General features: G+C 41.4%; 1 protein-coding gene across 2 annotated transcripts in view; it reads left to right on the forward strand.

The window, feature by feature from the left end:
- Positions 1-18,219, forward strand: part of LOC149570358 (acyl-CoA) — a 428,133-nt gene that overhangs the window by 148,398 nt on the left and 261,516 nt on the right. For both annotated transcript variants that reach the window (XM_089823003.1, XM_089823004.1), the window contains exon 6: positions 10,709-10,830. In XM_089823003.1, the coding sequence (XP_089679129.1) occupies positions 10,709-10,830 (122 nt within the window). The remainder of the gene's footprint in view (positions 1-10,708; positions 10,831-18,219) is intronic.

Here is an 18,219-nt window from a genome sequence, read left to right on the forward strand (position 1 = left end):
TTAAAAATATATTATATCTACATTGTATATTAAGATTAAATCAATCCAACTGTAGCTATAATCTTAACACTCCCTCTTAGTTAGGAAAGATTGATGCTAAACACATTATGCTCTTAAGTATATGAAGAGATATCACCATAGTATGATATTCCTGGAATGGTATATTTAAGGATATCAACATAAATCCATCAACACACACATATTAACATTATTGCATATGGAATTTGCTTCAATTCACAATGAGACTAAATTTCTCAATAGAAATTACAAAGAAATAATAGGCGCCATGCAACTCATCGATCAACTCATCTAACTGCATAATGGGGTACTTGTTTTTGATTTCTTATTGAGGACCCTATAATCAATGCACATACCCACAATGAGCAACTCTAGAATAGTTTTCTCTATCATGTCCTTCAGTTGATATGGGTGCTAGTAAGGTGTAATCATCATGGGTTTTGCACCCTCCTCCAACTCTATAATGTGCTCAATGCCCCTGTGTGGAGGTCTACTCGGTGATATGTCATTGAAAAGTTTTCCATACATAATTATGAACTCCTGAATGTATGGGTGGTACTCTATATTTTGCTACACCTCCTGTATAGGCTTCAACATATAGTTAGCTGCCCACTCAATCATGTCATTACGCATGAGTCATTCCATCCTCCTGAGTGAAATCGTTTTGCAACTAGCATCCTGGATGGCTTTTAACACATCTATTTTTGTTAGCAGTGGGCCAACATCCCTCGTGGGTTTCGTGACATGGCTTAACTACCTCCTTTGGATAATATAAGTCTACTAGTTGTACTGGGCATTGGCAGGTCGATATTTTGGTGCAACAACCCTAGCCTCTAACAAGTGGTACCAAGCTTGGTCACAGGTTCAAATCCACACAGGCCATGATGAGTGACGCTAGAAGGGGGATAGTTGGTAGCTGGCTCGTGTCCCTCGTGGGGTTCGTGACATGACTTAACTGCCTCATGTGGATTTTATAAGTCTAGTGTTTGTATGGAACATTGACAGGTCGATCTTTTGGTGTACCAATAACCGTAGCTTCTAACAAATTTTCCATCCTTAAATGTCATCTCCACATCCTCAAGGTCAAGAGTGAACCTTCTTATATTGTGCAAGCATTGCATACCCAAAACTAAACTAATGTCTCCCATATTCACTGCATTAAAATCGGTTTTGAACTCATAATTGCTCAAGCGTAAAGGAATGCCTATAATCATTTTGTCAAACTGAAGAGTGTAACCATCAACCACTTGTACTTTTATGCATTCAAATTCTTTAGTACAAATCCCATGTCTTTTACCAATCTAGCATCAATGAAATTATGGGTGGCATCTATATCCAATGAATTGATAATCCATTGTCCCTCTAGTACCCCACGTATCTGGTAAGAGTCTTCTTTCTTAATGCTAGTAAGATGTGCTTCCTTAAGCTTAGCTTCTTCATGTACCTCAATTTTCTTTAACCTTTCTAGCTTATTTTTATCCCTTTCCGCATTGGATTCCTTAGTATCAATTTGCTAGTCTGAATTTTGAGATTCAAAATCTTCATAGTATGCCCAGATAACACAGTTCACTTTACCCTTGGGCCATGATAGTCATGGTTTGCATCTTAAGGGTCCTTGCAACAAAAACACAACTTTTTCTTGTGTAGTTAAGTGTCTCCTTGTCAAATAGAGCTGCTGATTTCCCTTTTTAATCCCCTCTGAAATCTGATTTATCTTTGTTGTTGGGAGAAAAAGTACTCTCTATGTGAAGAGGATCCCTTGGGCAGAAACTTGCTTTGAGGAGCTGCAGGTTCCATACTTCTAGCCTTCTTCATTGCAGCCTGCAATGTTACTAGGTCAAATCCCTCTACCCACCCTTTCAAGAGTTCCATTAGGCCTGTAGTAAATAGTACAGCCAACCTCTGCTCTGAAATGTAGGTAACCATAACAAATAGCATCTGGAAATCATTGATATAATGCTCTAAACTCTTGACTTGTTTTGACTGGGTAAGATCTTTGAAATATGTCTCTGGGTCCTTATCAAAGCGGTCAACCAACCTATCTACAAACTCCTGATAAGTACTGATGTGATGATGTTGTAGTATCACCATCAACCAATTACATGAGAGCGCCACCCTATGGGCCGATAAAAAAATTACAATGCATTTGAGAGTTAATGAGAAAGTTTTACGCTTGCCATGATATGATTCAATGTGCTTGAAACTGAAATTTTCTGATTGGTAGAAGACATTTGGATGCCACCTCAACATCCTTATCCTATAGACTTGATCAATCATTTGGTGATGAGAAAATATATCTTGATACCCAACATTATCAAGCCTCCAATTGTGATGGCATATTCCCAAGTTCCTTCATCTTCTCAAAATTTCTTCATCTTCATTCTTAGAAATTTGTTCATTGCCATGGTCTTGAACTTGCTCGCACTTGCAAACTTGATATCTTAAACTTCTTGAATTTATAAAGTCCTTGTAGCTTGTCGTCGGTAGAAATTGTGTATCGGCCGACGGGTCCCTTCGGAAAAGAAATTGTGTATCGGCCGACGGGTCCCTTCGGAAAGGAAATTGTGTATCAGCCGACGGGTCCCTTCGGGAAAGTTCTTGTTATGTAGCCGACGGTAAATAGTTTGTAGCGGACATGATGTATCTGGCCGACGGATACCTTCGGGAAGGTTCGTCGGAAAGTATTTATAACCCCTTCGGGAAGCATTGGAAGGATTATCATAGGAGAAAAGCATGATGTACTGATGGTATATGCGAATAATAATAAGAGTTCTTCTGTTTTCTGTTCGTATTCGTGTCTATTACCTGTGTGCGTTGCTTAATTAATCCAATACGGTAAACATTTGGCGCCGTTGCCTGATGGATCTGGCACGTAGGCAGGCGGGTATGAATTAAATGCCGAATCAATTGAACAAAGATAAGAGTAAGCTGAAGGAAAAAGATGACATACGCGTTGCGCAGGAAAATTTAATTTTGGCTCAGCAGATAGAGCGTCGAAGGAGGTTTCAGACGATTTTCGACGGAAACAAGAGCACGGAAGGATTGTTGAAGGCGACTTGACAACGGCTTGATTTGGTGGAAGAAGCGAGGGAGGAGTTTCTGAACCTGCATACGCCACGGGAAGAGAATCCTGATGGAAGGCGATCAACTCGCACGACTCGGTGTGCCGAAGGAGCACGAGTGTGGAGTGACCTCTTTGTCCGAGATATACTTCCGGGACGAACAGCTTCGGTGGACGAACCCTCTTCTTCACCAAACAGCGCGGAAGCAGAAAACAGCGCGGGTGTCCAGAACAGCGCGGGTGTGCAGAATAGCGCGGGTGTTCAGAACAACGCGGGTGCTCAAAATAGCGCGGGAGTGCAAAATAGCGCAGGTACCCAACAAAACCCTCGACATACAGTAATAATGGCAGGTCCGAAGGAAAAATTGCCTAAATTTGATGGTGATGAAGCAGCTGATCCCATTCGACATTGTAAAACATGTGAAACGATCTGGAGGGCGAATGGCATAACAAATACAAACGAATGGATCCGACAATTTTCCGCAACCCTACGGGTTGTTGCCATTGATTGGTTTACTGATGCCGATCCACAGAAATTAAATAGTTGGGATAACATTAAGAAGGAGTTCATCGCAGAATTTCAACTTTTGCGTGATGACAATGAAATTGTCGCAGAGATATTCAATACCAAGCAAAAGAAGAATGAAACTGTACGGGTCTTTGCCAGGAGGTTGAAGGACTTAATCAGTAAGATGGAGAATAAGCCTGCTGACGGGTTACAGAAAAGATGGTTCATTGAAGGCCTTCACCCGAAGTTGCGGAAGAAGATGAAGATCGTGCCATCATCCACATACAATGAAGCGTACAACCGGGCAATGAACCTCGAAAGTGACCAGAAGACAAAGAAGAAGAAGAAGACCAGCTCGTCCGATTCAGATGACGATGCATCCTCAGGAAATGATAGCAGCAATGACGAAGGAAGCAACAAGAAGGTTCGTGCCCTTCAGAAAAACATGATTCGGATGATGAAGGAATTCAAGAACATGAACAAGGAAACTAAGGGCAATGAACTATGGTGCACGGAGTGCAAGAAGGAAGGCCATACGAAGGGATCCTGCCCAAAAGAGCAATTTTGCGAGATCTGCCAGATTATGGAACACTCAGTAAAGGAATGCCCTTTCAATTTGAAAACAAGAACACCGCAGCAAGTGTTCCTGACACAAGAGGCCTCCCCGTCCGGAGGGAACGGGAACACCAGTACGGAAGGTGCCACATCGGGTGGATACAGAAACAACCGGCACGGTCAAAATAACAACAATACCAGCAACAACAATAATGGCGGAAGGAGTCGAATTCAGTATGATGCGAATGGTCGGCCGATAGTTAAATGCCGCGCATGCAATCTGTGGGGTCACTTCGCCCGAGAGTGTACAACAGCGAACACACCGAAGTTGTTATGCAGATGGTGTGGACTTGGTGATCATGAAGATGCTAGGTGTCCGAAGTCGGGAGTAAACTTGATCACCGTTAGGACGGACGAAGAAGAGGTTTTGGCCATCACACGGAAGCAAGCAAAAGTGTACCCCGACCCGGCGAAAGAAAAAATTGGAAGAAGCACAGGTAGAGATCCAGAAAGCAACACAGGCAGAAACGGCACACCTGAAGGACACGCCGAGTACTTCCGTACGGAACTGCGCAGAACAGAACATTGTCCGGCAAATTTTGCAAGCCGAGATACTTGTCAGGATAAGTGATTTGTTGCTCACTATGCCTCAGCTCCGATTGGCACTCGCAAACATTGTTCCCGCTGCTCAACTACCAGGAGAACATGGAAGGAAGCAGGAAAGTGGAGCAAGTACAGTGGACAAAAAGGAGAAGGAAAGTGGCACAAGTGCAGAAGATCCGATGTTGTTAGCCCTCTCATCCGGATGCCATCCAACAGTCGTTGAAATGGGAATTCTTGGGACTGTATTGACGGAAACAATTGTGGATGGAGGGTCTGGTGTCACTGTGTTGCCTGAAGACACTTGGAAAAAGTTGGGACAACTGACATTATGGCCACCTACCTTCCAGCTGCTAACGGCCGATCAACATGGAATCAAGCCATTGGGAGTCCTGACAGCACAACTAGTGACAATCGGAACACAACTATTCTTGTTGGACTTCGTTGTGATTCCTCTGAAGCGGAGGGGATATGATGCCATTTTGGGCCGGGGGTGGTTGATACAAGCCAAAGCAAAGCACGATTGGAAGAAAAATACTTTATCACTCGAAAGCAAAGGCCGGAAGTATGTCATCGATCTGCACACTCAGATGGTCGGGGAAGAAGCTCTATCGTCAGATTCCGAAGGAGAAGATGATGAGAGGAGGCAGAGTATGGAACCCAATCAGGAGGGAGTCCTACGATTGGAAGGAGATGACGATCTGGATTCATTAAATGGTCTTTACCACTGGCAGATAGAGGATTACGAGTTCTTTCCAAGTTGTAATATGCTAAGGATCGATGAAGGTAAGAAAGAAGGAAATGAATGTCCGAAGGAACACAGAGAAGTTGATGGAGGAAATGAATGTCTGAAGGAACATGGAGAAGCTGAAGGAGGAAATGAATGTTCGAAGCAACACAGAAAAGCCGAAAAAAGAAACGCGGGTATGACTGAAGCTGAAGAACAGGACATACAGTACGAACCCAAGAGAAGGAAAGATTCTACTGTACGACTGAGCCGGAAGAAAGTATTACGTCGAACCACAAATATAGTAGAAAGGTACCGGCAGCAAGAAAGACACACGATACCATCTGCATAGGCAACAAAGAGGAAGGGCTCAATAAAAGTTGTAGCAGTACAGAGTGAAAGTGTTATTGACGGACAGAAGGGGCAACTGATGGAGTCCATGCTACGGAGCTTCGGGAACAAACTGGGCGGTATGGAGATGACACAGAACAGGCGTAGCAGGTTTCAACTCAGACAGTGGGTGTTGAAGTACGACGATCAGAATGAGATCAACCCAGGCAAGTTCAAGGTTAAGTGGGTCAAGCCATATCAAATTCGAGAAGTGGGTGATAATGGAGCAGTAAAACAATGGATGCTAGACGGAAAAGAAGTTGACGACACAGTGAATAGGTCGAAGTTGAAGGTCTGCCATGAAAGAAGTGACGCACCTCCATGGACGAACAACTGAGAGAAGAAGACTGTAAGTACTGTATATATGTAAATATTGTACATAATTGTTCCAGAAGTGAGATTTTCAAAAAAAAAAAAAAAAAAGTAGAAAAGAAAGAGAGAGACAAAAAGCACTGTACAGTTTTCCATAAGTAAAGTACGGATTTTGAAGTACCGTACGGTTTTCCATAAGTGCAGTACGGTTTTTGGAGACAAAATTTGTTAATTTTCATTGTACAGACGGTGGAATATTGTAGTACGATTTTTTTAAGTAGATTGGGTCAAGTTGGAAGCCGTATGGATTTCATCACAGAAGGGTGACAGGAGGTTTTCTAAAAAAAAAAAAAAAAATGACGACAGAATCAAGTTGTTCAGAATGAGTGACAGATGATGCCGAAGGGAAGGGGACGCATCCGTGGTTGCCAGAAAGAGTGCAGAATCGGCAGATAATGACAAAAATGGTGTGTTCCGTGCAGTTTTGTGTGGGTTTCAGAGTGCTAATTTGGTAGAAATTAGAGCTGCCAGTCGTGGGAGTCTAACCAATTGAGAAGACTTAGAGCTACTGCAGGCATGGAGTGTCTGTGTACCAGAGGCACTGAGAGCAGGTGTTGGCTGTGAGGCTGTCTTGGTGGATGCGTAGAGAGCTCGGGAGGATCTGATCATCCAGTTGGAGGAAGTGCAGCGACACTTGGCTCAAGGTACCGAGGAGTTGGAAGCAGAGGAAGCAGCACAAGTGGCTATCAAGGTCAGCTTGAGGAGTCAGTATTGTGTTAGCAAAGGCTATAGATGCAATAGGATGAATGTGAAAGTGATATGGCAGATCAATATTGTTGTATTAGTTGTTTGAGTTTTGTTCTGTAGTCGTCAGGAGACGACTTTTCTTTTTTGGGGGGGATGATGTCGTCGGTAGAAATTGTGTATTGGCCGATGGGTCCCTTCGGAAAAGAAATTGTGTATCGGCCGACGGGTCCCTTCAGAAAGGAAATTGTGTATCAGCCGACGGGGCCTTCGGGAAAGTTCTTGTTATGTAGCCGACGGTAAATAGTTTGTAGCGGACATGATGTATTTGGCCGACGGATACCTTTGGGAAGGTTCGTCGGAAAGTATTTATAACCCCTTCGGGAAGTATTGGAAGGATTATCATAGGAGAAAAGCATGATGTACTGATGGTATATGCGAATAATAATAAGAGTTCTTCTGTTTTCTGTTTGTATTCGTGTCTATTACCTGTGTGCGTTGCTTAATTAATCCAATACGGTAAACATAGCTTCGACTCCTTTAAAGCAAACTTGGATTTCTAGAGGAAATTCAAGTTGGGGATAATTTCTTCCACTTGTAAATTTTGACTTGATCTTGATTTTTGAATTTGTATTTTGACAACTTGATTTGTACCTCCTCATTTGAAGTCCTTGAGCTTGAGGTTGCCTCCATCTTTGACCTTCTATGTCTCTCATTGCTTGAAGATTATTTTGCAAAATAGAGGAGAAAAAAACATTAACTTCATGAAATGATGGAAATCTCAAAATTTCATGAAATGAAATTACATCAACATGATGTAAAAATAATGATTTATTTTAACCTCAAGATCTAATTTCCCTTTTATCTTGCAAATTTTGAAATGAAACTTTGTTAAAATCTGGAAATCAAATGAATTTTACAATATAGTAAAGCCATTTTGTTATATCACCACTCTTTTAATCTCATATTTTGGTGAAAAATTCGCCTTAAATGCCCAAAATTGTTCTCCTTAAGTCTTCAAACTGTCCATGAGGTGAAATTACTGCTTTCAATTGATATCTTGGTCTCTCAAAATGATCTATTTTTACCTCTTCAATGTAATCTGTAGTCTCAAGTGAATGTTTCTAACACACCTTCAATCCATAACGGAAATCACCCATGTGTTGGTATTTTGCCTTTTATGTAGGGGCGAAATTTTGAGCTTGGTTGGAAATTTTCCCAAGAGATAGGTGGATTTCACAATGGCCTTGGGAAATTTTCCAAGAGATAGATGGATTCCACCATGTCCTTGGGAATTTTCCAAATACTTAATCATTTTTCTTGTATTTCAAAACATACCAATTTCAGACTTGCAAGCTCATTTACTTCTTCACGGCTTTTGCAATTATCACCTTCATGCCTTGCCCTTTTGATTCCAATCATCAGGAGGAAATCCCATGGTTCTTGGGATTTTTCCTAGTAGAGCAGCAGATTTCTCCACCTCGCTGGCATTTCCAAACTTCAAGTCTTCTTGCTGAATTGGATTGAATCTTGCTCTTTTGTGGGCTTCAAACTAATGCTTTCAACCTTAAGCTCTTTTCTCTCTGTCAACACTTTGAATTAGGCCTTTGGTTGCCAAGAAAATGGAGGGCAGAAATCAGACCCTCCATGGGATTTTTCTCAGCACAGAAGCAGATCCCTCCATGTTCTTGGGATTTTTTTTCTTTTTCTCATCATCGTGAACAATTTTGCCCTGTGGATTATTTGTGTTCATTCACCTTACTTCATGTTTTTAAGCACATCTTTAATGTCACATTGATCTGATTATGCTCTCACTTTGGGAGTCTCGATGGGAAGGCGAAATTCTCATGTTGGTTGAGACTGAAAATCCCAGGAAAGGGGCAGATTCTGCCCCTTCCTTGGGATAAATTCTAACTTCACAACTCTATTTTTTGCATCATTTTACACTTACCCAACCCATTCAACACTTCAATTTGGTTTGAAAGAATAGTTTCATTCCTCATTTGATCTGAATTGTGCATTTTGAAATTTGATTTCTTATATTGTTTGTATTTTCCAAGTGTGATTTTCAGTTTTTCACTTGGAATCTGATCTTCAAACTATGCAAATTACCCTTCATTATCTTGAGAGATGTCCGTTTGGGCTGATTTTAAAGGTGAGTTGGGATTTTTGCATCAAGAGAGGGGGCAGAAATCCATGTCTCGCTGGGAAATTTTCCAATAAACAGGTAGATTCTGCCATGTCCTTGGAGTTTTTCCGAACAGACTGGCAAATCCCACCATGTCCTAGGGAATTTTAAATCTTAGCCAATTTTCATCCAAAAATCGTCATTTTGCACTTTTTCTTCATGTTTTTCCTTAAATTGAACTTGAAACTCACTTTCAAAAGGGGTGGAATTTCGGGGGTGGTTGGGATTAATCCCAAGACATTGCTGGAACCCAACTAGTGTTGGATTGTTCATTTACAAGTTAACTCCCCAATTTTGCAAGTCAGTTTCTTCATCTCAGATGGCAGGATTTTTTTTTTCTTTCTATTGAGTAAAATATATCAACATTACAACTCTGCAACCCTTATCAGTTTACATATCACATCTCTCAAAAAACTAACTAGTCAAGTTCGTAAGTTTTTATATGGCTCTTTTAAAGGGGCCTACAAAAATGGAATATAAGTCCAGCCCTGTATAGAATCAAAGAACAAAATGAGTAGATAAACAGTAGCTTTAATCCATAATGGCATCTCTAGATATCACTGTGATCCATTCTATACGGTATGGGTGTGAGACTATGACCATCCTAGGTGGTAGGATAGAAATAGGTGTGACAGTAACTGGTGGTCTCCTGATGCCCTGTTGGTGGGAGGATTTATATAAAATATTATATTTAATTTACATTTTTACTTCAAGTTATCTTTTATATATTGTTAGAATGTTTGAGATAGGTTTCAACTTCATAGGAGTTATAATAAAGATTCTAAATTTTGGGAGTTTTAATAAAATTTCAGACTTAGCCAAATTTCAGGAATCTACAGGCCTTGAGCAATATTGCCTCTGCCTTGAGCAATATTACCTCCCATAACCTTTCCTAACTTTCTAAGTCCAAATTGAAATTGGACAAAGGATTTTCTAATGATTTTAACTCATTCGTTACAAACCCTTTGATTTCAACTCCATATCCTAGATAAACTTTGCCCAACTCTCCCTCACATGCTAGACATACTTGACTTCCCAGCAACTTAAAATTTCTTAAACCCACACTCAAACTTGACTTCCCAACAACTTAAAATTGCTTAAACCCACTCTCAAACTTGGAGACTTGAAAATTGCTACCAAGGTCACCTAAGACCACCTAATAGCACCTAAGATCACTACTCCTAAAGCAAAACCTCACAATAGGCTGTTAGCAATTACAAGCTTGGCTATGGGTGGTTTTACCATGTTTTGTGAAATGTTTATCATGTATGCACATTGAAATTATCATTAGATGTTTCTTTCTTTTTGTACATTTTATTTTTTATATGGAATTTTTAAAATTCAAACATGTGCGTTTTATGTATTGTTCTTTTTATGTGGATTATTTAAAATTCAAGCATATATCTTTTATATGACGTCATTCAAATATTGTTTTTATGGATGTACTTTTAGAAATGTAACCGTTTTTATTATAGCTTATGAACTTATCGGGTTGACAACATGCACTATTCAATCTAATTAGAGAAGTTGTTATGTGATTTTCTTGTATTCTGTAATGTAAAATTAGATTGTTTAAGATGGTTTGATGGTTCTCTTGTGTTGCAGTTTCAGATGTCATCATTACACATAACCTTTCCAACAGAGAAAGAATGGGATAAATTAAATCAATTTGGTTTTCTTCAACGTATTGGAATGCAGTATCATTGGAAGAATCGCGACTATAAAAGGTACGTGAAGTGATATTTTTACTCAGAATAAGATAAGAATGATAAGTAGATTTTTCCTAGCAATATCACAAGATAAAAATGACTAGTAACTATAAATCACAATTCCCTCAAATCGTCATTAATATTTATTTAAATTCAAATTTTTTGTTATTTCCTCTAGTAATTAATTATTATTTCCTAAAGTTTTTATTTCTTTCAAACATTAGAAATAAATCAAATAAATATTATCTTAATTACTTAATAGACTAATTAAAGTATGAAGGTCATTTATAAACCATAATACATGATTTATTAAATTGGGAAAGGAAGCTGACCCATCAAATACTATGACCCTTCAAACTATAGACTCCATACGTATAAATGACGGCCATTACAGGAGGAAGGAGGGGCATCGAAGGAGAAGAATTAGAGCACCAGTCCTAGTATTGGAGGAAGAGACAATCCAAAATTATCATAGACAAGGAAAACATTGCGAGGCAGTTTATCTTCTGCAATATCAATCAAGACACATCCTCCATTAGACCCGATGGACATAGTAGAAAGGAAATACTTAGTAGTCATACCCAGAAGCAAATACAGACATCATCACTGTCATCCAAGCTCGGCAAAAACAATCAAGGCAAGACATCATAGCCTCCAAGCACCAGTAGAAAGATATGTGCTTAGGAGTAGATCGATTGGAGTAGAGTAAGGGAATAACAAAGGACTTACCCCCATCGTGGACAAGTTTCACGGCATTAGATATTGTATGTTACAGTCATAGGGGCATCCGTAATCAAGAGAGAAGGAACAAAGTTTACATCTGAAGTTGTCATCCATTCTTCTGCTACAGCATTCACATAACCCCAAGGCAGATAAAGATAATCACCAGATTGTTATATTTCGGAAGAACCAAAGGCCTGCCCATAAAGTTAGAATACTGTGCAAATTAAATAGGCTCAGGTTTGAGATATACAAAGAAAGGAACCATAGTGACATAGGAAGATCAGAGTAACTCTGAATGCAAAAGAATAAGGATTAAGGTAGGGGTCATCTATCTCTGAAGGTTAGTATACTAGAAAATACAAGCATATGCATATGAAAGAATGGATATACCTATATAGGGTTATCCATAAGGCCTACATCGAGAAATCTTCTAGAAGGATGGGTATATCGGGATCGATTATCCATAGTCTTAAAGGGAGGAAGTGCAGTGAGAAGATGATTCATAGTGGAGAGTTGTTCTAAACAGCTAGAGCCACAGGAAACCCTCCCTCAGGAACTAAGCATCTGATCACAACCTTTCCTTAAGATGGGAAGCAATTGGGAATATGGATTGTATGTTGTTTTCTAATAGTTATATAATGTTCTATTTTATCCATATCTCCACTAGAGTATTGACATCTTTGCAAGTGCAGACGTCGAAAGTAGGAAGTTCAAGTCTGATAGATAGGGAACATTATAGTGGTATCAGAGCATTGATCTTGCCATCCTGGAACAACAGTTGATGCAAACTTACGAAAGAAGAGCTAAGAAAACCACCATGAATGAAATGGCCACCTAACTAAGGGCTTTTATGGAACATACTAATCAACCCTAATGAGTCAAAATGAAAAATTAGATAAATCCAATCAGGTCCTTCTAAACGCTTTACAAAATGTGGGGAATGCCATCAATAACCTAAAGAATAACTCATCCCATGGGAGAGATATAAATTCAAATGAACCAGAGAGTAATGAGTCATCATCTTCTTGAACTCCAAAACCCCCCTTCTTACCAAGGGAAGAAATACCTAGGGAAGAGGAAAGAATAGACCAACCTAATAGTAGTACAATAGATAATGCAAGAGCCTATGAAAGCCTTGAACTTGAAATCAAGGAAATTATAACATCTGTGGAATTTTGTGAGGGTAAAAAATATGTGGCTCCTAAGAAGGCATATAAATAAAGATTTGAAACACAAAGTGAACAAAGTGATACTACCCAATTTTGATGGATCAAGAAAAATCATGGCCCATGCATGGCTCCAAAAACTAAACTCCTACTTTACACTTAGCCCAGTGACTAAAGAAGATGCCCTTCAATTTTCCATACTTCACTTAGAAGGAATAACTTATGAATGGTGGCACAATGGGCTTCTGTCCCCCGGTCATCAAAATGTAACTTCTTACCAAGAATTCTCTTAAAAGCTTATCAAATGGTTTGACCAAGTTGAACCTGAATGGTACTTCAAAGAACTGGCCCATTTAAAACAACATGCAATAGTCGAGCAATTTGCAAATTGTTTACCGTACAGGTAAAGAAATCAACACATACGGACAATGAACATGAACAGCAGAATTATATTCGCAATAGTAGATGAATAATAATTTACAATGAAGGTAAAGAAATCAACACATATGGACAATGAACATGAACAGCAGAATTATATTCGCAATAGTAGATGAATAATAATTTACAATGAAGGTAAAGAAATCAACACATATGGACAATGAACATGAACAACAGAATTATATTCGCAATAGTAGATGAATAATAATTTACAATGATCCTAGACGGGATATAAATACTATCGCCGAACCTTCCCGAAGGAGTCCGTCGGCCACAAATATTTTATCCGCTACAAACTATTTACAGACGACGTCGGCTACATAATACATAAACATCACCGGACATCACCCCGTCGGCTACAGAATACAAAACACCGACGACCATCATTCCGTCGGCTACAGAAACACCGCCAGAACCATCCAGTTGGCTGACACCATGCCCCCAAAAAGAAAAGTCGTCTCCGGACGACAATTACAACATATCTGAGACAAATTAACAAATAAAATATATCATCAGAGTGACTACAACAAGAAAAATCTGCTTCTGTCACATCACTTCCACATTCATCCCGTTACATTTGTAGCCTCTGCTAACACAATACTGTCTCAAGTTGACCTTGATCACCACTTGTGCTGCTTTCTCTGTTTTCAATTCCATGGTACCCTGAGCCAAGTGTCGCTGCACTGCCTCCAATTGGATGATTAGCTCCTCCCGAGCTCTCTAGGCATCCACCAAGATAGCCTCCCAGCCAACACCTACTCCAAGTGCCTCTGGTACATAGAAAGTCCATGCCTGCAGCAACTTCAATTCTTCTCCACTGGTCAGACTCCCACGACTGATATCCGCCACGATTGGGGGTCCAGGGGGCAACGCAACCCACACAGGAATGCATGGAACCCACCATTTCTGTCATTTTTTGTCGATTCTGCACTCTTTCTGGCAACCACAAATGCATCCCCTTTCCTTTGGCATCATCTGTAACTCATTCTGAACAACTTGAATCTGTCGTCGTCTTTTTTTTTTTTTTAGCAACCCCTCTCTTCTGTTTGTCTGTTACTGTTTCGCTAGCTTGTCACGGCACACAGAATCGATTCTCCCCAGGCCTCCATTCGAACGACTCAGGGAGGTAATAGAAAAAACTTCATTTGATATCGGCTACTCGCTTGATCTGCACGGAATAATGTCCGCCAATCCCTAACAGCAAACATTTGACACTGCCTTTGTAGTCTTCATAAATTAAGTTTTAAGCTCAACTCTGTCTCTTCTTAATGCACAGGAACGTTGTCCTCCAATTGCAACCCGCGGAAGAGTCTTAAGACGGCGGAGTTCTTTTTGTTATAGCCCGCATACCTTTCCTTTTTCCGGTGGAGACTTCTGGCGAGAATGATTTCTTTTAAGTCTGCAGCCTTCCTATTTATTGGCGAAGACTGCTCGCACTGAAGAGATTTTAGAAGGTTTCGGAGGAAAAAACAAAAAAAGTGTTTAAGCCCGCGGGGCTTGCTTTGGCGGAGGACTATCCAGCTTTATGTCCGCGGACAGCTGCCCGCGGGGGGGAATTCTTTTTTTTTTTTTAACTCCCGCGGACAGGCTGTTGTCCGCGGGGTCTCTGACTCTGCTCGTGGACAGGCCATTGCCCGCGGGGCTTTTCAGTTCGTGGGCCTGTCCGCGGGGCCCCAATTTTTTTTTTTTTTAAATTAAAATTTAAAAAAAAAATAAATTTTTTTAAAATTTTTTTTTTTTATAAATATATATATTTTTTGCTCTATTCTAACACATCAAATAACATAGGTACCTTCAGATGACGTTGCCGCCAGAGAGTCCTGTAATGACGATATCGAAGGTTGCAATGACGACGACAACATTCTTGCATGATATAGTTTCAATTTAGATCCGTTAACTGACTGAGCCATCTCCTTTCCGTCCAAAGTCGTCAGTTTGATTGCTCCATTGTCGCAAACCTCCTGGATCTGGTATGGTCCAACCCATCTGGCCTTAAACTTTTCCACTTTGATTTCATTCCGACCGTTGTACGCTTTACGTCTGTTCTGTGCCACCTCCGTCGCCCACTGTGTCTGCGGTCGTCGCGCAACTGGATTATTTCCTTGCTGTTGGTGCCCTTCCACTAATTTTATGCTGCGGTGTAACTTTTTCTTTCCGCGCGGTCCATTCACCATGTACCAGATAGTGGGATCTTTCGTTTTTCTGTGTTCAGACTGTATGTTCTTCCCCTCAGCTTCAGCCATGGTAGCTTTTCCTTCTTCCACTTCCGTGCATTCCTCTGGACATTCATTTTGCTGTGTTTTTTCACGTTCGTCGACTGTTAACATATTGCAACTCGGAAACAGTTCGTAGTCTTCTATCTGCTAGTGGAACAGGCCATTCACCGAGTCCAGGTCGTCATCATTCGATCCTCCGTCAAGTCTCAATACTCCTTCGTCTGGTTCCATTCTCCTCTTTGCTTCGTCATCACCTTCACCGTCACTTTCTGAATCTGACGATGCTGCCTCCTCACAGACCCTTTGTGTATGTAGGTCAATTGTGAATCTTTTGCCTCCGCGCTCCATTGATAGGATATTTCGTTTCCAATCATGTTTTACTTTTGCTTGCACCAACCAATCTCGTCCCAATATAGCATCATATCCTTTTCTTTTTAATGGAATGACAACAAAATCCAATAAAAATGGTTGCGTACCAATTGTTACCGGTTGCGCTTTCAAGATTCCCAACGGTTTGATTCCGTGCTGGTCTGCCGTGAGCAACTGAAATGCAGGTGGCCACAATGTCGGCTTTCCCAACTTCTTCCAAGTATCCTTCGGCAACACATTCACGCCGAACCCTCCGTCGACAATTGTGTCTGTCAAAACATTTCCCAAAATCCCCATCTCGACGATCGCCGGATGCCGTCCGAATGTGAATGCCAGCAGCATTGGGTCTATTGTCATCACTTCCCTACTATCCCTTCCTGTGTCCTCCGGTGCTTTTGAAAACAGTGTATGATTCAGAATGGCCGTCTATAACTGGGGCATTGTGAGAAGGAGGTCACTTATCTTGACCGGTGTCTTCGTTTGTAAGATCTGTCATACAATGTTTTGTTCTGCGAAGTTCCTTGCCAAGGTGCCGGTGATGTCCTTCAACTGAGATGTCCCCGTCGATGATGCCTTTGCAATGTCCGCCTGCGCTTCCCCCACTTTTCTCTTTTCCTCCGCTTGCCTCCGTGTAATTGCCAGAACCTCCTGTACATCCGTGCCAACAGTGATCAAGTTTACTCCAGCCTTTGGACACTTGGAATCTTCGTGATCGCCGGGTCTGCACCATCTGCATAATAATTTCGGTATGTTTGCCGCTGTACAATCCCGTGCAAAATGACCCCACAAATTACACGCTCGGCATTGAACGATCAGCCGTCCTTTGCATCATACTGAGTTCGACTTCAGCTCCCATTATTATTGTTATTGTTTGCATTGTTATTTTGCCTTCTGCTATTATTCTTGTATCCTCCAGATGTAGCACCGGCGGTATTCGTGTTTCTGCTACTACCCAACGGGGAAGCCTCCTGTGTGAGAAACACCTGCGGAGATCCTCTTGTCTTCATGTTAAAGGGTCACTCCTCTGTCGAATGGCCCATGATCTGACAAATGTCACAAAATTGGTTTTTTGGACATGATCCTTTAGTATGCCCGTCTGTCTTACACTCCGTGCACCACAGCTCCCTGCCTTTTGGCTCCTTCTGCATGTTTTTAAACTCCTTCATCATGCGAACCATATCCTTCTGTAGGGCACGAACCTTCTTGTTGCTTCCTTCGTCGTCGCTGCTATCATCTCCAGCAGGCTCGTCGTCATCAGAATCAGAGGAGCTAGTTTTCTTCTTCTTTGTCTTCTGTTCACTTTCAATGTCCAGTGCTCTGTTATACGCATCGACGTATGATGACGGTGGTACAATTTTCATTTTCCTCCGCAACTTCGAGCGTAGGCCGTCTACAAACCATCTTTTTTGCAATCCGTCCTTCGGCTTGCTTTCCATTTTGTTTATTAAGTCTTTTAATCTCCTGGCATAGACGCGAACAGTTTTGTGCTTCCTCTGTTTCGTATTGAAAATCTCTACTACAATTTCATTATCGTCCTGCAAGAGTTTAAATTTCGCCAGGAACTCCTTTTTAATCTTATCCCAGGTATCCAACTTTTGCGGATCCGTATCCAAAAACCAATCAATCGCGACACCCCGTAGGGTTGCTGGAAATTACCTGACCCATTCATCGGCATCTGTGATTCCATTTGCTCGCCAGATCGTCTCACATGTCTTACAATGTCGGATGGGATCGACTGTACCATCGCCTTCAAATTTTGGCAGCTTTTCTTTGGGTCCCGCCATCACAACACTGGAGGTTTGCACTGTCACACCAGAGGTTTGCACTCCTACACCGGCGGTCGGCACTCCCACACTGGCAGTCTGAACTTCCACACCGGCGGTTGACACTCGCACACCGGCGGTCGGCACTCCCACACCGGCCGTCTGAACTCCCACACCGGCGGTCTGCACTTCCACACCGGTAGTCTGAACTCCCGCACCGACACTCTGAACTCCCGCACCGATGGTCTGCACTTCCGTACCGGAGGTGTCGACAGCTGCGAACCTTGGTGAAGAAGGATCCTCTGAAATTGTTTCCCGCGAAAGTCTATCTCGGACGAAGAGATCACTCCATGCTCGTGCTCCCTCGGCACTACGAGCCGTGTGAGTTGATGCTCTTCCGTTTGAATTTTCTTCCCTCGGCGAACACAAATTCAAGAACTCCTCCCGTGCTTCTTCCACCAATTCCACCCGCTGCCGAGTCTCCTCCAACAATTCTTCCGCGCTTCGGTTTCCGTCGGCAATCTTTTGAAATCTTCGTCGGCGTTCGGCTTGCTGTGCCAGAATTAAATTCTCCTGGGCAGTATAGATTCCATCTTTTCCCTTCGCCTTATTCCAATCCTTGTTAAGCTGATTTGGCATTAATCTTCATTCCTCCCACCTTCCAGATTGATAAGGAAACGGTGCCAAATGTTTACCGTACAGGTAAAGAAATCAACACATACAGACAATGAA

This window comes from Cupressus sempervirens, chromosome 3 (assembly GCF_028749045.1).
Source record: "Cupressus sempervirens isolate cs-2001-9-10 chromosome 3, ASM2874904v1, whole genome shotgun sequence".
Classification (NCBI taxonomy): domain Eukaryota; kingdom Viridiplantae; phylum Streptophyta; class Pinopsida; order Cupressales; family Cupressaceae; genus Cupressus; species Cupressus sempervirens.